Source organism: Dreissena polymorpha, chromosome 9 (assembly GCF_020536995.1).
Source record: "Dreissena polymorpha isolate Duluth1 chromosome 9, UMN_Dpol_1.0, whole genome shotgun sequence".
NCBI lineage: Eukaryota > Metazoa > Mollusca > Bivalvia > Myida > Dreissenidae > Dreissena > Dreissena polymorpha.
In genome coordinates, this window is record NC_068363.1 from 103,208,908 (window position 1) to 103,236,448 (window position 27,541).

General features: G+C 34.9%; 1 protein-coding gene across 4 annotated transcripts in view; it reads left to right on the plus strand.

Annotated features, from left to right (window-relative positions):
• The window catches only part of LOC127844586 (uncharacterized), a 58,390-nt gene that overhangs the window by 15,185 nt on the left and 15,664 nt on the right, over positions 1-27,541 (plus strand). For 3 of the 4 annotated variants that reach the window (XM_052374959.1, XM_052374957.1, XM_052374958.1), the window contains exons 3-5: positions 16,993-17,154; positions 17,661-17,806; positions 17,940-18,307. In XM_052374959.1, coding sequence (XP_052230919.1) covers positions 16,993-17,154; positions 17,661-17,806; positions 17,940-18,086 — 455 coding nt within the window. In that variant the 3' untranslated portion in view covers positions 18,087-18,307. Of the gene's footprint in view, positions 1-16,992; positions 17,155-17,660; positions 17,807-17,939; positions 18,308-27,541 lie in introns of those variants that run through there. The other variant, XM_052374960.1, reaches the window with a different exon arrangement.

Sequence of the window (27,541 nt, forward strand, 5' to 3'; positions counted from 1 at the left end):
TCAGGCTTAACGTAAAATTGACTCCATCTCGCAACAGTTTGCACTCGACCAATGTATACAGGATCCCACCCACTTTACTGAAACTTCGTCATCTATTATTGATCTCATATTTGTTTCAAACAAAGAATCCGTCATCTTCTCTGGTGTTGGTGAACCATTCCTTGATCAAACTATAAGATATCACTGTCCCGTTTTCGTTATTCTTAAATTTAAAAGACCATCATCACTATGTTATAAACGTAAAATTTCGAACTACGACTCAGGGAATTACGACTCTTTTCGAAGCAATTTATCAAATATTGAATGGAATAACGTATATAGTGACAATATCGACACATTTACTAAAAATCTTACTAACATTGTACTTGCCACTGCAGCTGATTGTATACCAAGCAAAGAGGTTACTGTTCGCCCAGCCGAACCGCCATGGCTCTCATCGGAAATAAAACTAAAAATACGAAAACGAAAACGTGCTTATAGGAAAGCTAAAACAACGAATTCCACATCTAATTGGACTAGGTTTCGTGTACTTCGTAATGATGTAGTCTCTCTTGTCCGCCTCGCCAAATCAAATTATTACGACTCTCTTGCATTCAAACTAAAATCCAATTATTACTCCTCGCGTGATTGGTGGAAAGTCCTGAAATCTTTCCTAACAGGCAACGTTAGTAAAACTTTACCCACACTTGTCAACATCGCTGGCGAACTGGTCTTTGATGAACTTCAAAAAGCTGAAGTACTTAATAATTTCTTCGCTCAACAGACATCTTTAGATGAGTTTGGTCACGTTTTACCGGAATTGGCAACGATTGAAAATCAACAGACAATTTCGTCTATAGTAATTACCGCTTGCGAAGTTTAGGACGTTCTTATGAATCTGCCTTTAGGTAAAGCCTGTGGCCCTGATGGTATTAATAACAAATTACTTGTAGAGGCATCTCATGAACTAAGTCAGCCACTTTGTGATCTCTTTAATATGTCTTTGCCGTCGTCAACAGTACCATATGATTGGAAAACGTCAAACGTTTGTGCAATATTCAAAAAAGGGGACGTTTCCATTCCCTCGAATTATCGCCCGATTTCACTTCTGAATACCATGGAAAAAGTACTAGAACGGATTATCTTTAAACATGTATTCAACTTTTTGCGTGATACTAATTTTTTCACAAGATTTCAATCCGGATTTATGCCAGGTGACTCTACTGTCAACCAGCTTACATACCTCTACAACACGTTTTGTAAAGCACTCGATGATGGATTGGAAGTAAGGGTGGTTTTTTTCGATATAAGCAAAGCATTCGACAAAGTCTGGCATTGTGGCCTTATATTAAAACTGAAACGCGCCGGTATCAAAGATAAACTTTTGAACTGGTTTTCTAACTATCTGTATCAAAGGCGTCAAAGGGTAGTGGTTCCCGGGGCCTCATCTTCCCTAGCCGAAATCAAGGCTGGAGTTCCACAAGGCTCCATTCTTGGTCCCCTATTATTTCTTGTATATATAAATGACATTGTAAATGACATTCAAGCTCATATACACTTATTTGCAGACGACACTAGTTTATTTGTCGTTGTTGACAATCCTAATTCTGCAGCCGCTGTTTTAGAGCGCGATATAGACAAAATTGCAAAATGGGCCGATACATGGTTGGTAAAATTCAATCCATTGAAGTCAGAATCACTTGTTATATCGCGTAAGAGGGACAAACCCTATCATGCTCCTATCAATATGTACGATACTCCGATTCCCGAAGTGAATAGTCACACACATTTAGGCATTATTCTGTCAAATGATGGAAGCTGGCATCAACACATTGAATGTATTAAATTAAAGGCCCGGTCACGTGTCAACCTTCTAAAAAAACTTCGTTTTCGCCTTGACCGAAGATCACTTGAAATAACTTATTTCACGTTTATTCGACCAATTCTAGAATATGCAGATGTTGTATGGGATAATTGTACAATGTATGAAAAAAATGATTTAGATAAAATTCAAACTGAAGCTGCCCGCATTGTTTCCGGCTGTACCCGACTTGTGTCCTTAAATTTACTTTCTAACGAAATTGGCTGGGAAACTCTTGGCACAAGAAGGTCCAAGCACAAACTCATTCTTTTCTTTAAAATGGTCAAAGGTCTTAGTCCAGAATATTTGTCCTCACTGTCCCCACAATCAGTTGGCGAGCGATCTACAAGATCATTGCGTAACTCATCCCACTTAGATGGTGCTCGGACTAGGACTTCTCTGTACCAACATTCCTTCTTGCCCTCAACAATTGCTGCTTGGAATTCACTTCCAGACGAAGCAAAACTTGTTGATAACATATCTGACTTTAAAAAGGCCATCGATCTTAACAAATCTCGTAGTAATCCGTTGTTCTATTATGGTAAGCGAAGACAGCAAGTGCTGCACACACGTCTAAGAACTAATTGTAGTTCTCTTAATAAACATTTATTTGATAGAAATCTGGTTCCATCGCCACTTTGTCAATGCGGAAAAATAGAGGACACTACTCATTTTTTACTGATTTGTCCATTTTATGCAGCTATAAGATTAACTTTAGTAAGAACTATAGAACAATACACGGATATATCACTCCGCACATTACTGTACGGAGATGATAATCTTTCAATCAGAGATAACTATGCAATATTTGATGCAGTCCATATTTTCATCGAAGGCTCAGAAAGGTTCAGAGTGGGATAACTATCGGTTCTCTTATTTTTAACATTTGTTTTCACAATCAATTTCTTCGATCATAATCACACCAGCAATATGCTTTTTCTTACTACATTGTCTCAACATATTTTAGCAATGTTGGTTCCAATTATACATATAAACTTGTTTAAACTCGAATGATTCTTCAAATTATTTGTGTTTAGAATGCAAATACCGCCACTATGTTTTGTAAATATACCATTGAGGAAAGGAACCCTACTAGCCTAGCTATAGTTCCAATCCTATAAACTTTAGATGCTTGTACATAATGTTGTAAAACACATAACTGAATAAATATGTTTAAACCAATATAAAACTTTAACAAAAACCTTAACATTGCCTCTAAAATTAAAGTGCTTCCACCTACAACTTTGAAACTTCATATGTAGATGCACCTTGATGAGTTCTACACGCCACACCCATTTTGGGTCACTAGGTCAAAGGTCAAGGTCACTGAGACCTCTAAAAAAAATAAAATCTGACAAGCTTTCGCAGCCGAGCGTGGCACCCGTTATGCGGTGCTCTTGTTTATGTTTCTTTTCTTGTCAGATGATCTAGTTGCTTATGTCCATATACATGGCTGTGTTCATGATCAATTCAAAAATATTTAAATTCTTGTTTTAAACTGCAACTCTTCATTCATTTATTTCAGCCAAAAATACAGATTGAGCGAAAAGACATCGTGCGAACACCAAAAGATGTGCTCATTATTATCAGATATGATATGACCATGTAAATAATTTAAAATTAACACCCAACTGAGCACCTTTGTACAGTTTTCAACCCATAACCTATATGCGCCGGAACATCTTCTATTCAGGAGGAGTGTTTGATTGGAAGTAAAAGAAGACTTACAAACTGCATTTTTTACCTTATATGTGGTAAGCTTTTAAACAGTTTTTCCTGTGTAATAAAAAAAGATTATCTTATGCAAAGGATGTTTTGTTAAAAACAGAGAATTATGTATTTAAAGAAATATGTATTATGTTACAGGATGGACAACAGTTTATGCTTTTGATAAAGCAGTCATGCCAAGGAAGAGATTAGCATGTAACCAGCAAAGTTCATCCATGTCTTCAACACTATGGTGACAACAATTAATACATGTATGATAAAGTAATTAATAAGCATTATACTTCTATTATTTGTATTTTTTTATATTTAGAACATTGACTATTTTCTGTTCTCTGTGCATGTCTAGCAGACATGGCGAAAGACCGTCACAATTTACAGGCCAGACTGGCCTTTACAGGCCAGACTAGCCTATGAGGAGAAATAATTTACAGGCCAGTTGTTAATTTTACATGCCTCAATTTCAAGTGTTTTATCCTGGAGGGACATTGCATAGTAAATTCAAAAAGGGAATGTTAACATGTGGTTGATTTATGAAAGGGCAAAAATAGTGTGAACAGCCTGATTTGAAGAAATAAATGTGTTTTTTCAGTTTGGGAAAAATATTTACACATATAAGCATACACAATTGAATTTTAATGATGTATTAAAGACAGATTTCAGAGAGAACTATGTACAAAACAAGAATATTTTCATCTTGATGATATAAATTTATTAATAATTTGTTATGCTATTTTCGCAAAGATTAATTTAAAAAACAAAAATAACGATGAAGATTGACAAATATTGCGTGTTATATTGAATATAATTTCAATAAATTGTGGACAAGTATGTTGTCTCCATTGTGTGATGTATTATTGATGTGTTCGTAGAAGGTTGCTTATAAGTAATCAGTTATTTATATATTTTTTATCATTGCAGATCTTCGAAAATGCATTTTGCCAATCCTGGTGCAACCTGAGCTTACCAAGTTTACATCTTACTGTCAGTTTGGACATTGTGTAGATGATAATATGGACAATATATTGTGTTGTGATTGACTGTTTTTTTAACAGATAAAGTGTTTTATTCCAGACTTAACATGTCATTTTTCATCAAGGAATAACAAAAATACAATTTTATTGATATGCATGCATTTGTAGTACATAATATCAACAATGTGTATCTTATGTTGTTTTTTTAACAGTCTGTCATCCATAAGTGAACATATTAAACATGTTAAGTATGTTTAGGGAATATAATGTATACATTTTTGTTGTTTCTGCAAACTAAGTCAGATACATGAAAATCTGTTTTATGATTAATTGTGAAAAACTCACTAATAGTGATCTCACTATAAAATTTTCTGTCCAGTATAATAAATCAATTGTATTGTATGCCTGGTATGTGTTCTAAAAACAAATTCACAAATATTGTTGTAGTTCATATTGACATCAAGATATGTGATGTAAACATATGTAATCATATTATATGTTATATTGTGTACATGTATATTATTTTTACCGGTAAACAAAAATTAAGAAGTGTAACGTTCAATCTATGATGATGTGTGCCATTAAATATGTCTTGCTGATTGCTATAATTTTGTTTAAGTTAAAAATCGTGTTTTTTAACCTATAAATATGAAATGAGTGAATTTTGTTTTCTATCTACACTTATACTAAGTTTAATAATATATTAACTATAAATATATTGTTGATAACACATAGCATGTATATGCAATTGAATATGTACTGTTTCCATAGCAAATGTAAAGTAACTAAATTAAATTTGTCTTATTAATGTTATAAATTGTTGAATAAACTAGAATTGCTAATTTAGAAAAATGTCTGGCAGTATAGATGCACAACACAAATTGTATCATGAGCCGTTATTTATTTTAGTTTTAAATTTGTAGCTATACAAACTGTTCAATTTCTGAATACACACCTATTTCAAGAAAATGTGCAAACATTTTTTTAATTGTAAACATATTTATGATGTTCCATATCTGTCTAGGGCATTTTTTATTTTGCTCTTATGATTTTGTCTTAAATTCTTTAAAATGGTAATAAATATGAAAAAAGAACATTTTTGTTTCCATGGCAACCACGAGTATTTATGATTTATAATACTACAATTAATTCTGTATTTTGTAATCAATTATGTTCATCGACATATGCGAATAATGGAGTTATTATCAGCACGAACTGATCAACATTACATGTACTGATACTTATTGAATTAAGACGTCATTTCATTCAAAATGGCTCTATTTGGCGTTTTTGACATGACACATAAAAATGATATAACTTCGTCATTTTTAGCACTACTGGCCAAAGGCTTATGGGATGGCGTGGTTTTTGTCTATCCGTGCGTGCGTTAGACTTTTTCTTGTTTGCGCGCTTAAGTCCACAGTTTTCATCCAATTCTTTTCAAACTTGTTCGGTGTCTTTATATTAATGAGGACTCGAACCCTATTGATTTTCAGGTCACTGGGTCAAAGGTCAAGGCCACAGTGACTCGAAATAGTAAAATGGTTTCGGGATGATAACTCAAGAATGTTTAGGCCTAGGATCATGAAACTTCATAGGTACATTGATCATGATTTGCAGATGACCCCTATTGATTTTCAGGTCACTAGGTCAAAGGTCAAGGTCACAGTGACTCGAAATAGTAAAATGGTTTCCGGATGATAACTCAAGAATGCTGATGCCTAGGATCATAAAACTTCATAGGTATATTGATCAGGACTGGCAGATGACCCCTATTGATTTTCAGGTCACTAGGTCAAAGGTCAAGGTCATAGTGACTCGAAACAGTAAAATGGTTTCCGGATGATAACTCAAGGATGCTTACGCCTAGGATCATGAAACTTCAGAGGTACATTCATCATGACTGGCAGATGACCCCTATTGATTTTCAGGTCACTAGGTCTAAGGTCAACGTCACAGTGACTCGAAACAGTAAAATGGTTTCCGGATGATAACTCAAGAATGCTTACGCCTAGGATCATGAAAATTCATAGGTACATTCATCATGACTGGCAGATGACCCCTATTGATTTTCAGGTCACTAGGTCAAAGGTCAAGGCCACAGTGACTTGAAACATTAAAATGGTTTCCGGATGATAACTCAAGAATGCTTACGCCTAGGATCATTAAACTTCATAGGAACATTGATCTTGATTGGCAGATGACCCCTATTGATTTTCAGGTCACTAGGTCAAAGGTCAAGGTTACAGTGACTCGAAATAGTAAAATGGTTTCTGAAAGATAACTCAAGAATGCTTACACCTAGGATAATGAAACTTCATAGGTACATTGATCATGACTGCCAGATGATTCCGATTAATTTTCAGGTCAAAGGTCAAGGTCACAGTGACTCAAAACAGTAAAATGGTTTCCTGATAACAACTCAAGAACAATTAGGCCTAGGATCATGAAACTTTATAGGTACATTGATCATGACTGGCAGATGACCCCTATTGATTTTCAGGTCACTAGGTCAAAGGTCAAGGTCACAGTGACCAAAAACGTATTCACACAATGGCTGCCACTACAACTGACAGCCCATATGGGGGGCATGCATGTTTTACAAACAGCACTTGTTTAAAAAGAGCAATATCGAAGCAATAAGTCTAGAATGACTTCCCCTTGAATATAAGAAAAATTTTGAAATCCCGCTTGTTTACGCAATTAATTCCACTGTTTTCTTCCGATTATTTCCGAATTTGCACAGTATCTTTATATCAATGAGGACTTGAACCCTATTAAATATTGGCAGTATCGAAAAAGTAAGTACACAATAATCTCCCCTTGAAATTGAGAGAATTCTCCTTGTTTGCGCGTTTAAGTTAACAGTTTCCATCTTATTATTTCTAAACTTGCACAGTGTTCATAGCAGTAGAGCGATTCAGGCCCTCATGGGACTCTTGTTAGGAATTGGATGCTCAAATTTCAGATTTTGATTTGGCAGATGTAGCACTTTCATAATATATGCCTAACTAAAAAAGTCATTTTTTTGACCAGATGGGTCAAAATCTCGTTCCCAGCCACATATCTTAGTTAGAAGGTTATTTTTCAAGCGGTTCCGTAGTGTAGTGGTTACACGCTAGCTTCACATGTGAGAGGTCCAAGGTTCGAGTCCAAGTAGAATGAAAATATTTTATTTGTGTCTTATGTTAACTTTTTATTTTAATGTAGACATTTTAGTTTAAATAAATATGCTGTTTTATTGTTACCAGTTTTTGTTTTTATTATGCCCATGAAATATATGTGTGAGAGGGTGGGGGGGGGGGGGGGTCGTAAACACATTAAAACTTTTACAGTACATTTTTATTAAAATTAATGGATGACGCGTGGTGACAACGTTAATTAAAATTTCTTACATCACTTAAATATCTTATAAAAAATACACGTGTTTTTATATTAACAAATAAATGCAAACAACACATCTATTATGCATGTATTTTTGTTGTTGTTTATGGTTGTCTATCATAAGCCCTAAGTACTATCCCTACCACATATAGAGCGCGAAGCGCGACACGTATTATTGATAAGGAAGCAGCCGCTTCTCAAGGAGGAGCTGTGTCCCAGCAACCCGTTTCCCTAGAGTCAAGCAGTCCTCGGAGTTTTTTTTAAGAACCACATATAGAGCGCTAAGCGCGACACGTATTACTATCGAGGTGGTATGGACCCTTTGGTATGGACTTTTTTAGGTGACACTGTAAATGCTCATTTTGTGACACTTTTTCCGTTCCTTAATTAGCGCGAAGCGCGACACGTATTACTATCCGGGTGGTATGGACCCTTTGGTATGGACTTTTTAGGTGACACTATCAATGCGCATTTTGTGAGATGAAGCAGATTTTTCAAAACCTACACAGTTCTGTTCCATTAATGAAAATTGCACACGGACGCCAGTAAAAAAAGGAAACCAATGTTAATAAAATGAACTATGGAATATTTGGGGGTTACAACACAAAATCATAGATAATGGTTATTTGGGGGTTATAACACAACATCATAGATAATGGTTATTTGGGGGTTATAACACAAAATCCGAAGATACCAGTATCTTTTTCTATTTTGTTTAAAATAATTGGCCAATATATCAATATTTACAGTTGAAAAAAAAATCGTTCCGTGTAACTTCATTGAGTGCCTTTTACACCTTTTACACTGAAATTCCCGCCGCCCTTTGATGCTTTGCATCAATACTTATCTTGTACAATTAAGTAATACCACGGGTCGGCCCCAACTCCACCCTTTAGTATCAATTTTTCATTGCATCACCTTCTAGGAATAACGTATACAACTCGTATTTGGCTTCTTGTTGAGTTGACAGGCGTAAACTCGCTTAACGTTAATGAATACTATTAAAAATTGCTAAGGATCACTTGTAATAGTATGTTTAATTTGAAGTTCACCCCTAGCTTGATTCAGCCAGCGTCACGCATCAATAATAAAAATCAATACATAAAAATAAAATCAAAAACACACATTCTAATATTAAAACCTGCAAAATAACTATTTAAAATGAACGTAATCCAAAGTTGAAGATAATTTGAAAATAAAAAGTGATCCTTTTTGAGTAGTGTATTTACTTCCGATGGCATGCAGAATGGCATTAGCTTTACAAAGCAAATAGGCACAAGGACATTTTTTTTTATTTTTTTTAGTTCAACGTAAATGTTCAACATTTGGGTTCAGCCAATGAGTTCAGTACAGATTTGCGAGATTCCCGTGAGAGAGCATCGTGCGTTGAGTTAAGCCAAGAAGTTCAGCTCATATTTAAACGGGTTATTATTTTAAAGGAACATTTTGGCTTACGGCTGGACTCGTGTATGAAAAATTGTCATATATAAGTGCACCTAGTTTTGTTCAGTAAAGAGCTTTTGTTCTTTTCCTTTGGTTTAAGCTACCGGAAAGACATATTTTATTTTTCGTTAAATAGCTAATGATACAAAATAGTGGAATTCATCTGTTATGTCATATTTAAAAGAAACATGTAATTTTTCCTCTAGTTGCTCTGAATCAGCTTGTTATCAATATTATATGAGTCGTACTCTGTGAGAAGGCCGCACAGTCTGTTAATGGACGACACTTTCTGCTTTTATGATATTTTTCGTTTCAAGAAAGTCTCTAATTAGCAGAAATCCAATTTAGGCGGAAAGTGTCGTCCCTGATTTGCCTGTGCGAACTGCCCAGGCTAATCTGGGACGACACTTTACGCACATGCAGTAAACACCCTTTTCACAGAGCACGGCTCATATTTTCTTTACTGGCTGTGGTTGATCGGCTCAGATTGTTGCCCAAATATCTTGACGATATGCCTCTAGTAATAAAAAGTAACATGATAGCATAACTGGTTCAAAACCTGTACAAACTGCCATTCGTTTTTCATAAAGGAATGACAGTTGAAACTATTAATAGACACAAATGGTGTGTAGTTTTAAACAATTACAACCACAATTGAAGGACAAAAGCTTGTTCAGATGATTATATTATCATGACATTATTCTCAGTATGTTAAGCTTCGGATTTTTTTGTTTTGTTTTTTTTTTTGGGGGGGGGGGGCAGAAAACGTCGAATAACTGATCTATTTATTGTGGCAAAATCGGTGTTTAGAGACCGTTCTAGAGACCTTTTAATACGTCAGTAGTTATGATTCCAGAATGGTAAGAAATCATTTCAGGCGAACATTGGAGGAGGGTAAAGGTTGATAATTTGAAAGTACCACCTAAATTATAAAAGTATGTACTCGTTTCACACTATCATATAATATATACGATTTGCCCGATTTGAATGTCCAGAGTCAGTTTCTAACTACATCAGACTGATTATGCACATCCGTTAATCAAGGGCGCCACTCTTTTTTTAGATGCATTAATAATATTGCCTCTGCTACTTCCGAGGTGGCGTGCATATTTTTAAAAATCGACCAATGTAGTGCGATTCAGCGAAGATAAATTAATCCAAAAAAGATAACAGAGCATAAATTGCCGCGCCAGATAGATAGGTTCCGCAGTTTTGTTTAAATGTTTAAAAATTATTTTTTAACACAAAAGGCATGGTGGAGTTGATACGGTGTATCCTTTTGTATTGTGAAAAACGCATTTCACAGAAAAATAGTAGATTTTGCCAAAACATGAAACCAGCCATAAAACAAAAACTGGGTGACCAGTACATACTTTCACAAAATAAAAATTCTTAAAAAATAATGCAAGACAGTGTTTGCTCTTTCAACATGTAGGGTAATTATTGTTCATAAAAAACTGAAATTGTGATAGTATATAATGAAATGTGAACGAAAATAGAGCATCATTTAATAGGTGGTATGCATGATGTTGCAGACACTATGATTCCCAATTAATGACACGTCGGATACCGAAAACTTTCAACGACGTGGGCACTTCGATATCCGAGTTGCATCTCTAGATGCGTTTGTATGACTATTCTTACCAAACAATCGATATAAGATACATAAGTTGAGACTTCTCGCTCAAATTGTCAGATTTTATTCCGCACAATGTCATTTCTTCATTACATGCACGTATGTAAGGAAAACAAAATTATAGTCATAATGCAAAGGGATATAACAAATGGTCTTTAAAGTAAAATAACAAACACGTTCTTCGTTTGTTTATATGTATTTTTATTTTTATTACATATGTACTGATCAAAAGCAAAGCGACAGTATTCGGCGCCGGGGCGCAATGTATAAATTGTGTAGCCCCCACCCATCTCCCCGTGACAAAATTGAATACAGTACTCGATACTAATTATATAATTACTCGTGCTTTTGCCAAGTAAGAGCACATTAGTCGAACCTCAATGTGACATAATAAAACTATCGCCACACAAGGCAAATATTGACGACGAACGACGCACAAAGGGCGATCACAAAGCTCGCAATGAGCAATACTCTTGTGGGCTAATAAGACACCATAGGACGCAATTTGGAGATTTTATGTAAGCTTCATCAACCCAATGCGTCCTTTAAAAAACAAGTGCATACTTGCTTTTTTCTCGCCTTCATACCCGCAAATTTGTCAATGATATCATCAAAGTTTTTTTTGCAACTGTTTCTTTCTCAATGCTGAGAAGTGCAAGACCACATAGACTATCTTGTTCCATCGACGCCCTTATATATGAGAGAATGAGCTTCAGCTTGCTGAATGAACGCTCGCAACTGGCTATTGATGCTGTATTGTCAAAATAATTTGCATAGCAATGCGCAATTTGGAAAGACGTGTTAACCATAGAACACCAAAAAATAATTAAAGTTCCTAATGTGTTGAGGGTAGGCCCTGATGTCATTGAGGTGAATACCTCTAGTTGTTATTTCCTGTTGAAATCTTTCTAAAATACCCTTCATTACGCGCACAACATCCTCTTCTGCAGAAAGCCCGTCATCCCGTGCCTATTCGCCAGGCATCAAACTTCTTCTCTTGGTTCGTATTTGAATCTCAATCCCCCATTCTTCACATCTTATCTTTGCACTGTTAACCAAACCATCGCGAGTTGAGTTTATTGGTATTTCAAATGCTTCAATATCAGGAACGGCATCCTTAAAATCTATGGAAGGGTCCTGAAAACTTGTTTGACCCCGATCAATTATTTCTAGAATGTCGTTTTAGAAATGTTTTAACACGAGGAAATTGAATTTCAAAACATTCGCACGCATTCTTCCTGCATCAGTTCTAGTATCAGTCAGTTGACTGATAAATATCTTCTGCTAGTTTCTCAAGCAAGTCCACTACTTCCCTTAATCCCACACAGATTAACAGCTTCAAATCTCGCACTCCATCCGGTGTAAGATTCCCATTCCACATGGTCGTAATAACTTTCTTAAGTTCTTCACAACGAAGCGTAGCACAAGAACAAAATACACTTAAATACTTACGACTATTTCGAAAAAAAATAGGGCATCTTCTTTGGCTTAATGAATGTAACATAACGCACACAAAACGCACATTTGGGGCATTGTTGGATTGATATAATGATCGAAATTTTTACCAAATTTCATACAATCTTAAATAGGCAGTCACCTGGATCAATAAATCAATAGCGTCGGGTTATAAGTACCGGGCAGGAATATTTGCTTACCGTATGTGTCAATCTTCGGTCATTTCCGTATGTATTCGTTATGTGTCCGTTGCATTTGTCATAGACATGTGACTTTACACAGCCAATCAGAATTGTACACGTAACAATTATCAAAGCTTTCGTTGTTTATATCTAGATTTATAAGGCAGTCTTGCTTGGGAAGTCGAAGATAGCAGACGTATTATTGCTTGCTGTCGCGGGCTGGGTCCGTTGCGGGCTTCGCATGTATCTTGTATTTGACAAACATTTTGAAAACGTTGTGTTGTGTTAATAAGCAGAAATAAACGCAAAGAAATCAGAATTGGACTCTGTCTACGTTTATTTTGTCTCAACGAACTATGGGACATGAACTAAGGCAAATTTCAAATTATAATTGTCACAATTAACGAACACTGCTCTCGGATATCTTGCACATATGTTTTTGAAGGCCAGATATATGACCAGTCAACACCGCTGCATTATCGTAAAATTGCGATTTACAATCATCCAGAGGACTGATATAAGTTTTTAGATTCCAGTTTTGTAACGACGTTGCTGCATATTTTGCATGAATTTCAATATAACCCAGGAAAGATTTTTCGATTGTGACTATCTTGCACACAAAATTAACATCCATAAACCTGATCACTTCAGACAGCTGCTCCCCGTGTCCGGGATCGGGAGTTGAGACCATTGTATTTGTTTTTCTGAAAGCATTCAACAATTGATTATTGGCAGTAGACGCTAGAATGCTGAGAAATTGTTTTTGGATTTCTAGTGATATGTATGAGACTGATCTTGGATTTTCTGTTGCATGTTTTCGGTGGTTTTACAAAACTGGGTCGAATTGCGCAATGAGTTCGACAAGAGACAGAAAATTGCATCTATACCTTTTCCATTCATGAGCATTCGCTCTGCTTCTTTCCCAGTCGTGAAATGCTGACGGTTACTTGGACTATTTATAATGTGCCACAAGTTTTTCGGTTGTTTTCCACTTTTTAAAGCCATTAGCCAATGCAAAGAAAGATCGAGAATCGGAAGTCGCCGAATTAATCAACAAACAACAAGCTTGCGATAAGCAGAATACAGCTTCCTTAATCGGGGAATAAATTAGCCATGATCGATTTATTTCATCCACATTAGCAAGCTGACGCTTGAACCACGGTGTTTTCAATAAGCGCACATTGACGACTGCATACAGACCTTCTGTGTGTTGAAACACTGAAGATCCACAGGTTACCAGCTGAGTTCGAAGTCTTTTTAACACCGTTGCTAGTAGTAACGTTTTGTCGCATTCTAAATACCCAATGTCAATGAACTTAAGTAAAACATGAATAGCATTTCGAGAGTCAACATCAGCGTCGTCTCTTTATATTTTGCTATTTGGTTCATCAGCGCTGTCAATACTACTATTGTTTACATCATTCTCATCCTCTTAAGTGGCGCTCATAGCCGAAAGAAAAGAGCTGCAATAAGTTTTGGCTTTTTGTAGGAATTTTTCCACTAAATGATTCGTCATTTCATAAAGTTGATGTGTTACTATGCTCAAATTTATAAATAAATTGTGTTTTCATTTTATCACATTCACGTTTGTGAAGTGCCTTAAACAATAATCCTACTTCCATAACTTCAAAGATTTACAGTTTTTCGCCTGTCACATTTGACAACGTTCTCTATTAGATTTGCTTTTAACTGACATGATGTCAGTTGTCAATCAAATTCTTCTCTGTAATTGTATCAGCCAATTCAGCGCTCAGGCGGCCAAATACACGCCTTGCATATAAGGTGTATACAATAACTCTAGCATGTATATCCGTAGTATCGGCCCTATTAATGAATACATACGAATTTTGGAAGTGAACCAATACAAAAACACGCATAACATAATAACGAAAACTTCATTTAAATTGGCAATCTTTTGACAAAATAATCGCTAGACTTATCTCTCTGTAGTAATCTGTTTTATGTACAAATGCCTCATAATATCGGCCCTTCTGATTGCTAAGATTTGTTGCTATGCGCATGTGCTTGTTCTAAAAGTAGTAATTTAATGGAAAAACGAAACTCTTGCTAATGGTTTCTTAAAATATGTTTACATTGTATTAAAAAAATAATAGGCATATAAAACATTTGATAAATCTACTATTACTCAATAAACAAACTAACATCATTGTGTGTTACGTAATTAAAAATAATTGAATCCCCCTGGAATAAACATGACCTACTTTCCAACGAACACCGAAAATCATGAGAATGATCTTCCTAATAGTCATGGATAACCATCAAATTAATTACAATTTCTAAAAATAGGAAAAACATTAACTTGCCAGCACTTTTTGAAGGTTTTTCGTTAAAGACTCGTTAATATGAAGAGGGCCGATACTATGAGAGTAAGGGATACATGTTGCAGATCAATACTGACCTATCTAAACGACCGTAGCGTTGTACATTCAGCGTAATCGACTTGTTTTTAATTAAGGGAAAAGTTTATATTCACTATCAATTTTGAAGTGATATTATGGGCATCTAACAGTATATAGGTGTCTATCGCAACCATTCTTTATTTTTGGTGCTTTCACTTCATATACACTTATATTTGTTCATGCAGCATCAACATACTAAAACAATATCCCGGAAAGAGAAAAATAGTGCATTTGAATATCAACCGTACTTTCGTGTTGACAACTGACGACAGAAATGATTCGATGTACGATGTGAATCTAAATTAAGTTTTAGTGCAGATTCGTTCATACGACACAAAGACACTATTTTGTTTTAGGGATCATTTCGGCTTATAGGACTGGTTGAGTCATGTAAAATATCGAATATTATATAAATTTTTATAAACAACCGGTAGCAAGATGAGTTGCAGATACTTGGTCAGTTACCACATTTTAACTCTCTTTTGACCTGTTAATTCTTTTCAGCTCAATTCAACATGGAGAGGGCCCTTCGATTATTTGGTATAACTCTAGACCCAATCCATTTGTATACATGTACCTCAAACTGACTAGTATATGTAATTGTTTGTAAATGAATGTGTATATACAATAAAATATGTTTAAACTAAACTCAATTCAACAGTGAAAAATGCCCATAATATCACTTTAAACCAAAAGTAAAGAAATCACAGTTCTCTTCGTTACTGCTAAGTTTTTATTCAGAAATCAAATAATAAAGCCAATGCTTTCCCGAGGATTAATGACGTCAAATTGACGTGATGTTAATCATGAAGTATGAGATTCGCATGCACATATTCAGTACAACGAATTTGCACGAAATACTTGAAAACGGTATGTTTATTTCTGGTTAGAAATTGTTTACTTTACATGGAGAATACACCGTGGCTATGCTTGTGATCAATGGAGCCTTACTCTCAACTATTGAACTGACGCGTTGGAATAACGAATTTCATCTACCGAGAAAACTTTGAAAAAGCACCCCTATATAAAAAGCAAGTCTTTCTCTGTTATCGCTTAGCATCAGAGAACGAGTGCCTCGCTGTCGTATTTCTAGTACAAGACCGCTGGTAAGCTAAGAACCGGTTCTTCATAGTCAGTCTGGTAAACCGTTCGCTCTAACGTAGTAGACGGGTGGCTGGCACATCAAATTCCAAGTCCAACACGACTACAATGAATCTTCTTCGGGCGCACCCTCGTGTTGGCGCCCAATCCAAATTGCCTCCTCGGCCATCCCTCCCTCCACGCTACGCCTCTGGTACTGATCATCCAGTTCACGCTGTTGTTGAAAAGAAAATTGTTGACGCGACCGCTACGACGGACGACAGAGATTTTCTGACGATAATACCTCATCCTCGTCCACGTTATTCTCACGTGCATTGCCAATATAGTGTTGTATTTGTTGCAGTTAAATCGTTTACTGAATATGAGTACATTGTGAGCTTGTGTAACGACTTTCGGCGATTCTTTAATAACAGGTTTACTAAATCAGTTGATACATGAGTAAATACGTCACTAGATTACAAAATGACTTGGAGACAAATTTGCTAGACTGCGTTTTTAACGTGATTTATCTAGCCCAGAATGGTGAATGATGAGCATGTTTGTCTGATTTTGTATGTCCTTCACAATACAGTTTTTGAATAGGCTAAGTTTCAAAAATTTACATTTTACTAACATATTATATTTCAATTGTGTTTTCAAAACGTCTTCTTCAATACTCGCCGATCAATTATTAAACCATTTATATTCCAATAATATAATTTTCATTTGGGTGAATTTCATTCCGTTTTAAATAAAATACAATGTCAAAATTAAATAAATATATATATTTTTTTCTCTTTGTTCGAATCTTTACAATTTGTTTCATGGTTGGCGTTGAACTATTTATATACAGCTACGACCGATTCTACCCATGGACAGTGGTCTGAGAGTGTGAAGGACGGCGCGATAGAATGTGAACTGAGGTGTGATGGAGGCTACGAACCAAACACATGTAACGTTTTGATGAAAACGGGAAACGGCACGTGGGATAAACAAGTCCCAAACTGTGTCAAAGGTCGGTATATTGCGTTCGTAAATTAAATAAAACAGCAATTTACATCCATAAATAAAATTCGAATCGCTATAAACTAAGCACAGAAAATAATCCTCACACTCAGAGGTAAAATGTGAATATATGTTACTTACCTCGTCGTCAATATGCAGTGCGACCTTATAAACAATAGGAAATAAATAATTATGTAATTAAATACAATTATATATATTTTAGGAGGAAGTGAAGCACTATATTCCATAAACAGCTGGGAATGAAATGAAATTATTTTAATATTGTCGAAGTAAAAGTTGTGTAAAACTTATGTGGCTCAAGGAACAAATGAGCGTTTAAGAAATTGACTTTACAAGAAAATGAAATAAATAGAATATTATTATGTCATGTGTGGGTATCTAAATGAAATATTTTGGCTTGTGGCTATGCATTCGGGAAATATTGTTTTATATGGCCACGAATAAAACGATAATACAGCCTTACATAAGAGTTATGATATATGGTATCTTTAACAGAACCTTGGACACATACGATTTGGGGAAAACTTATCCTTTCGGTAGTGGCGGGCGTAGGTGGAGTCGTTGCAGTTCCACTTTGCCTATGTTTAATCGGTTTCACGTGCAGCGGAGTGCGTGGTGGTTCATGTGCTGCTTATACGCAGGTTTGTTTAGGTTTATATCCTTAAAACGTTCTTATGTTTCTTAATTGCTTGGAACAGTTACTGTCTTATTTATTGTTCAGGCGTGTTTTTCGAAACCTTAATCTGACCGGTCCTCTTTTATATTTTTTATTAGACTCCAGACACTGAAGCCGGAAGTTGCTTTGCTTGTTGTCAGAGCACAGGTGCCAAGGGGTGTACTGCATGGTTTTTGGTTCCATTTATCGTGGTCTTCACAGTCACGTGTGTGTTGTTGTTCGTCTTAAGTAGTGCCAAATGCTAATTAGACTAAGATTGGAAAATGAACATCGAACAAAATAGATTTTCCTTATACAAATATTATATGCTATCAAATTAAGCCTCATGAATAGACACAAATAATTATAAACCCAAAAATCCGCAATAGACAATTTAATTTTTATTCGGATTGATTTAAACATAGACTTTAGATCTGTAGTTCGGACTAATACGTTCATATTGATAATAAATCTAATATCACAGAAAGCGAATAAGCGTTTTAGAATATCGAATCCGGCATTCTCAGTTTATTGAGTTTAAGTTAAAATATATGTAAGTATATGGATTTTACAGACATAACAATGACTTTTAAACACATTAATTTATTAAAACTGATCTTAGCGTGTATATTGCTAACACTACAACGTTTCTGTATAAGTCTTTTCGTGAATAAGTGTTTTGTGTTTAGGTCGATATTTTTCACGTAGATATTTTATTATCTTCGAGTGATCTTTTAAAATTGATAACTGTCATTTCTTTTGTTGCTTTAGCATAAACATTAATAAATTCTAAATAATAGAAGATATGCGTTTCATGTCATTATTAAGGTGTTAAATTTAAATCATAACTTCTCTTGAACAGAACCATGATTAAATCGAGACTGCGCGATTTTCATATGTGTTAAATTGTAATTTATTAATATAAATATGTTACAATTACACAAAATAGGCCATCAAAATTAAACATTTAAGACGAATTTCATAAAATGCAGCACAGACAAATTCGCGCCCCGAGCCGATTGTGACGAAGATATTTCGTACATATTTTCCTACAATACCCGAAGCATTCGTCGTTTTATAAGGATCGGAGTTAGTGTTCGTTTGTCGTATGAATAGATATCGTTTCCGGAAATTATCAAAACGCTGAAGGTACTGAAGTTGTTCGCTATTGCATAATTTATGACGCAACTCATTTCTCAAAATTAACCACAAGTTTGAAATGAACGCACGCAATTCAAATTTATATAGAGTGTATCATAACGCACGGGTCGAGATTTGTTTGCACTTTTTATCATCCTATTTATTTTATAGGGATAACTTAAACAAAATAACAACAACATGGCCTTTTTTGGACGTTCTGAAAGCATAGAAAGCATGATGAAAATGGTAATGAGAACTGAATATAAAGACAATTTGCAATCACCATCATATTAAATGAATATTGTTGGAATATCGAATACCTATCTCACTAAGAATATAATTTCATGATGAAAATTCCCTGTACAAAACTTTTAATTTTTGACACTACACACAAATTCAAAATATACAATAAGATAATTGATGAAAATAAATAAAAATAAATCTGCGAGCAATACTTTTTACTCACGAATTAGGTAGTCATAAAGACAGCCCTGTTGACCCGTACTTTGTTGTTTATGCATTACTTGTTACCCTAGCAGTTCACACGGTGTCAACAACTCTGACATAAACATAGGTATAGAGCACTAAAGCGCTTTTTCGGCGTAGCTGTTTCACACAGCTTTTCACCTTAAATGACTTTTAAATAACGTCAGCAGACACGCGTGAATATTTTCGAATATTTCATAGACTGATTCGAAATAAAACCTCTGAACTTTGGCTACATCACCGTGTCTGTGCTCAGCGCAAAGGATGTAGCACTGTTCAGTGTAAGGAATTTCGGACTACTCTCTGTATGTTCAAACGACACAAATTGTTTCCCAGTTTCAATTACGCGTTTAAACCCATCTCTCAGAATTTCAGGGTCAGTACTCGTTCACTAAATCGACCGGGGAATATATAATTGACTAGCGATAAACAAAGTTTTGCTTTTAAGATGAGAAAACAAACATTACCGAAATAGTATAGTGTCACGATAAAAGGAAAATCGTTTTTTTATCCAATCACAATGTTTGCCGTACTTTGTCAGCACGTCTGGAAATCGTTCCTGAACGCCTAGATAGGCTGCCCTTATTTACAAGTTTGCTATTTTGAATTCAATTTTGTATCGAAAAGCATTGTTCTAAAGTGTACCATATACAATTCGCAATGAGATTTTTAATGACCCCTGTCATGCGAAAATGGGTCTTATTCCATATGCGCCCATCATATATATAGCCCATTCAACCTGCGCATCTCTCAGTCGGGTCAGAAGATACATAATGATACCATAAAACATTGAGTGATTTTATAGCGAACATTATCGCCTCTAACCAGACTGCGCAAATGCACATGTTGGGTTTAAGGTACGCTGGCCGAAACGCATATGACCCATGTTCACATGACGCGGCTATGAAAGTGTGATTTAAATGTGTCGACAGAAAACTGCGTTAATATAAACATAAGATATATTTCGATAGTGAAGAAATATACTCATAATAAGGCATGTGAGGACACATATGATGTGCATTCCCGTAGTATAATTTGTATCTACTTACACTAATGTGTGGTTTGACAATTATAACACACATTTTATGCGGTGAATATGCGACTTACAAGTGAAAAAAAGAACACAATATTTAAACTTTAGTTTTCAGTTTATTTATTTAGAAACGTAAATTGCAAACTTTATTTCAAAGTCAGCATTTACGCCGACTACCTTTTTAAAAGATATTTCTTGTTATATTTAGTTGTTGTTTAATATTCGGTTTTAGCGATGTTTGAGGTTGTCTGTGGTATACCTGTAGTAATTGGTGAACTCCCGTAAATACAAAGATCGCCGCTATCTGCTGAGAACAAAAGAACGTCGGTGAAATATCAAATTTAACCCCGCTGTAGAAGCATGAACGATATTACGAAACATATAATTCTTGTTATATTGAATTAATTTTTATATTCGGTTTAAGCGATTATGAAGCATTGTTGTTGTTGTGTATCGTATCCCTGAAGTTATTGTTGAACTCATGTTCAACGTTTTATAATTTGAGAATTTAAACAAGCGTAACCTTATACTATTGCGTGGTTTCCAGAATCTATTAATAGCCTCGGATTATGAATGACATGTACTACGTCATTAAGACCCTGCAAATAGTGGACTATTTTAATCATTCATAAATAATTTCTTCCGCGACACGTATAATACAAACATTGTTGATTGATTCTGTTCTATATAAGCTCCGTAAAAACAATATTCCATTTAACACGATATTCACAAAATGTTTCCATTTGTGAATTAATATAGTTGGAGAACTCAAATCTCTTGCATAAATTATACAACTCTTTCTCGCGCGGATACGGCAGGTGTGGCTGGTAGTAGGCTTTCCGTAGATATGACGAACTGACTTGAAATTTTTAGTAACAACATTTGCTGTTCGCTACGCGAACAACTATAAATTTTCCGTAAAACTAAATTAAGATTCACATCGTAAATTCATGATATACACGCTGGCGAATTCGACTGTAAAGACATTTTCTATTTCAGAATTAAATATTCGGCTTATTTCGCAATTTCGACACATGTTCTCCTTAACTTTTATTTTAATTGTTATTGAAATATATGTATAATAAGATTATTTTTACACACAGTTTATATAAATTCATAAATATTTGACAAAATCGTGCTGTCCCGCTTTAATATAACTACAAACGTATACTTGTTATAATAAACTATTCATTTAAAGTTTCTTCATTTTCTTCATTGTTCGTGGACCCTATACAACCCTAAGACATACGTGTATCAATTGCTAAATATACGAAAGGTTCAAAACGGAATACATGCTCGTAAAGCTTTGAATGAAATAAATCTAATTATTTCATTAAAGCAAATTTGATTAATTCTAAAATAAGTCTTGTTCGATTTTTACGTAGGTTTTAATTGTTGTTGTACTTGAGAAGGAGGACGACGACGACGACGACGACGATTAATATGACGAGGATAAGGATTATGATGAAGTGTGGCATAGTCTCTGACAATACTTACAAATGTACTAAAAACAACAACAACAACCGAAAACAGTATAATCAATCATGTTCTTTAAGTGGATTTGATCTTTGCTGCCAGTTAGCTGAGTTCGTAGATTGCTAGACGAAAACACCGAGAATATAATGTGTGGTCACGAAATCTTTTCTACGGCCATTCTTCCCCTATCTCTGATTTAAGTTGGACAGTTGTCATTTAATGGCATAAGTTTGATCTTTGGAAGCCGCGACATGGCTGAAATACTGTTGAAAACAGCGAAAACCCCAACTAAACCAAAGAGCATCGGGAAATTTTATACGAAAAGCAATGCTGGGAAATGTGACGTTCAAAAAGAGGAAAAGGTGAGTGTCGAGTTGCCCGGCGGATCTACCGACAGGTCTACCGAAGCCTCCACGCCGACAGAGTTCAAACGCTTTAGGCTCACGTGAAAAGTCAGACATAAACGAGAGCGCCGAAGGTATTGAAAGTCCATTGGCAATATACCAGGAAGTTTATGATGGTGTAAATGTTAAAAGAACATTTGAATAAATGAAAATCCAAATCTATCAACAAGTTTTTTTTAGAATACGTACATAGAAATGGAACAAGAAGTGTGGAAATATTGCAAACTGCCCTATATCAATCGGAAAATCAGAAATATGTATCAAGGGAGATTGGTATTCTGCGAGCAAGTGAATGTCCGGATGTTAATGTTATTTCTTAATTTGCTAGACGTTTATTTACGCTCTTGTTTAAATTAACCTTGGCATTACATCATTACTATTTACGAGGTTGAACGACATTTTCATTCGGAAGCTATGATCAAAGTTACATCTTTGTTTTCCTAGTTGTGTTACTTTTCATTAAACTGTTATGTTCGCTTCAATTTCATGTAATCAGAAAGGTACAATTCGTTGTTGTTGTGTTGTTGTTGTTGTTATATTTACGCAAAACATTACATGCACGCTATATTTTTGAGCACACGCTCTGCAGTTTTAATACCTTATTCAAATAATTAAAATATTTCTAAATAACATGCTAATAAACTTGCAGATAACTTATCAAAAAACTGTAATTTTACCCCCTCTCTTGCCGTTTAAAATTGCAAGGTAAATGTTTGACGTCACAAAGTTTAACGATATTACAGCCCTCGACAGTCTTTTGCAAGAAACAATACTATTATTTTTCTGTTAAAACTATTAAAAGCAACGTACCCAATAAATAAATACATTGACAAAGTATGTAATCTCAAAATCAATTACAACGAGATTCACTTTGTAAAAAAAAACACCACATAACTTAGTATGCAAAATATAAGCACACAAATGTTAGATACATATTTATTGGAATGATGGGATATATGAAACAAATGGAACTACGATAAATATATGAAAATCGCGTTCCCATCCACGTTTTAAGGGAATTGTTATTATATTTCGCATTTTTTTCAAATGTCATTAGATATAATCGCTTACAAATTTTTATGGACTTAACCCAACGACACTCTAGGATTTCTAAATGAATGTGTGTTGTTTCTCGCCAATATGATTAAGACACTGATCTGTACACATTAATTTATAAAAGTAACTTCATGACGGATGATGTATATTTGATAAAATATCAGGCTTAATATATAAAAACGGTAAGGGGTCACATTTAATGGTTTGTATACATATCTTTCGTGCATCACGTATGCCAAAAATTTAACCGGGTATCAATTTATGCCACAAAGCATATCTTATCAAGTTCATAAGAATCAGTTGTGTATGTGTCTGGCTCCAATTTCTGGTTTACAATAACATACTGATCGATCAATTATATTAGGCGCAATGTTCTTCGTTTAAAGAAAGTGCAAAAAGAGCACATCCGTGCAGTTTAATTAAAAATACTTTTGATTGTTAAAATGATAACATCAAGTACGAGAAAGTGAATTGTCTCTGTACATCAACGTTAGGTTTAAAGGGAACAAAACAATGGTATGTATAATATGCATAACGACCATATTAGTCTCGCTCGAATATGTCTTAGAACCTTACACGCTGTTTATCTGTCGTAGCAACATGTCTTCACATGAAAGTGGGGATTTGCCAACAGTGAGTTTCGTATGCTTTACGTTATATTTCACAAAATAGACCGTAACGCAGTTATTGGCTCGATCAGTTGATACATGTTGAACAAAAAATGGAACGTTCTATATTCTGCTAAGATTATGTATTATTTAACAAATGCGAAAATTCCATAAATATATATATTCCGGCCTATCGGCGATAAATTTCGTTTGGTCGGGTTAGGAATAAAATAGATTTTGTTTACGCCTTATTTGATTAATTTCGTGTAAAATGAACTTAGTGTACGATGTTTTACAAGTGTGTGATAAGCTGTAACCTTCACTGTATCAACTTAATCTATGTATACTATATCTCATTTTAAACAGCTATTATATAAAATAAGCTTAAACATCCTACACACATAGTGGTAACATACATATATTAGATTATTCACTTTACATAATAGTAGGGCTAAAATTAGACATAACATTTTTATGTATAACACGCTTTTTTCAGAAAACGGATCGGATTTTTCATTTTTGGTTCCCGATCTTTGCCGACATTGCAAGGCATTATAAGGGGAAGAAGCCAATAGTACTATTTTAGTACGAACCGGGTACCAGGCTAGGATTTAACATCTTCTGTTCAGGTTTATAAGAACCAGGTACGTATGTGAGTTACCGTTGTGCATTACCGAAATTAAAACGAACGCTGCATTAATTTCTGCACAGAAGCAAATTGCTAACCGAAAACATGGATTTAAATGTGCTATATGTAGTTGTTCTGTTCATGCTGGTGTCGTTTCATCGGCTGTCGTTCAGCCTGCCCGATACATTGGAGAATTCCGCAAGCTTTGGAGATGAAAACCTCGGCTGATTGGCCGGGTATGTATTCTTATTGCTCTATCAATTCTTTAATAAAGGGCCATTATATACATAGAGAATACTAGGTTAGCGTTGAATACAGAGAAGTTTATGTTGCGAGGCTTAGAACGCCGGAAGCGCGAGCCTTGGCGAGCGCTTTCGGTGTTCGAGCCGAGCAACATAAACTTCTCTGTATTCAACGCTAATCCTAGTATTCTATTTATCCCATTTGATTTTTCAACGTGACATTTAACATAAATAGATCTAATAACCTAAACAATAATTTTAATTCAGTCATAAAAGCGCTTAAAATCTAACAAATGTAACCATGCGTAGTGATATACATGTATTTGTTCTGGTACGCAAAATAGTCTTTAAAAAATTCACACACAAACTGTAAAACAAGTAAAAATATCACCATATGCCTACATTCAATTTTACGCAGTATGCGAATTTTAACACATTACGACCGCGAAAAGAAGATTTTACTTAATACTATAATTCATTTTATTTTCGAAAGAAAATGATCAAAATCCAATATGGCGGCGATTGCTCCTGACAAAATGCTGTCGATGGCAACATACATGTACACCATCGACGACCTAGTTCTGGCTACCATAACTTTAAATGTCGCTTTTTATGATTTTTGACTGGCGCGACTTTGTACAGGTCTGTCAATACTAAATAAACTGAACGCTGAAGTTTCTTTAGCTATCGAAGACCTTGACAATTTTGACGAGTAAAAAGACAATTGCAGCGACTGACACTTTATTTGACAAAATATACAGGGCAATACGTTTTCCGACTTCGAACGACGAATTTAAGGACGCGCAGAACGTGTTTTTTATATAATGTTGTGGATATGCCGTGTGTGATCCGATGCATCAATGGCGCCCATGTTAAAATCATTTCCCCGAGAACAGGGTCAGGGAACGACAAAAGTACAAACAAAAATCAAAACACGTAAGAACTAGTATCTTACCTTTAATTATCCTTTAAAATCCATCTAATAATCCATTTAACTCAATAATTGACGATTTTGCATCTAGGGTCTTTAATAATTATTTTAGCATAGTTAAATAAAGACCCTTATGCCATTCTATCACTTTATTCAAATGAGTTTATGAACGCAATAAACTTTCTTCTTCGTCACACGCTACGTCATGTACTCTACATTACTGCTGTTCAAGTGAACCGGAGCAGTTTATCTAATAATAGCCGTTGGTAAACTCGGTTGCATTTGCAGATTTCTGCATACAAACATAATTATGTTTAAACTTGCACAATGTTTTATTTATCTATGGTAAATGCCCTTATTGTACGAGAAAATAATTTAATATATAAATACACAAAGAATGGAAAACATTCCAGTACACAACAGATAAATGAGTAGAAAATATCCGTGTACAAAATGGGACGTTCCCAATTCCAGTGTGGTGCTATTTTTACCATCTTATACTTTACACAGCTCTATGCCTTACGTGAATTAAATAGGAAAGCAAACATAGCAGATTATTCATGAACTGTGCGATATGTGTATGGCTTGTTGTACATTCTTAATATTTAAGTTAAATGTCAAAAGTATATGCTTTGGTTATAAACAATGCACATTACACGAAATAAGGAAAATGTGATCAATTGACAATTCAGATATGTCGACATACAGTACATGTAGAAAACATGTGAAATAAGTCGCGTTTATAATAAATCGTCAACAAAAATGGGGAAAATGACGCAATAAGTATTTCATTTTATGACGCCATCAATCAGCTGATTCATTATACGGATGGCGAAAAATTATGTCATATGACTAGATTTAAAGGTTGAAGGTCGTATAATTTTGAAGATTAAGTTTTGTCGACTTTGATATAAATAATAAAAATAACAAAACAAAAATCGTGTAATTTCATATTTTATTTCAACATTTCTTTTGGTAAATATGTCATATATATGTTTTTCTGCAAAATATGCACATTTTCTTCTAATGGGTGACCTTAAAATTCGATCAATGAACCAAACAATATCGACCTAATTTTAGCGCATATCACATGACGTAATTTAAAAAGTAGTCCGTGCACGTGACAGGTATATTCCACAGTTTTGAATACAAGCAAGTATATTTCACAACGTGTTATACCGTCAATGTCGCGGTGAAAATGGGATAAATGGAAATAGTTCAACAATGTAGCTCCCCAGACGTGGTGTGACGTTTTCACTGTCAGTGCTTTTATGACTATCATATGTCAAAATAAAAAAAGCCGATCATACAATTAACTAATGCCATGGGTCGGCCCCCATTCTACTCTTTAGTGTCTCTTTTTCATTGCATCACCTGCTTAGAATAACGTATACAGCTCGTATTTGGCTTCGTGCTGAGTTGACAGGCGTAAACTCGCCTAATGTATTCTATTCAAAATTTGCTAAGGATCACCCCTAGCTTGATTCAGCCAGCGTCACGCATCAATGATAAAACTCAATGTATACAAATACAATCAAAAAAACACATTCTAGTATCAAAACCTGCAAAATAACAATATAAAATGAAATCAATCTAAAATTGAAGTTAATGTGAAAATAAAAAGTGATCCTTAGCAAATTTTGAGTAAAGTATTTACTTCCAGATGGCATGCAGAATGGCATCAGCTTTACAAGGCAAATAGGCACAAAGACATTTT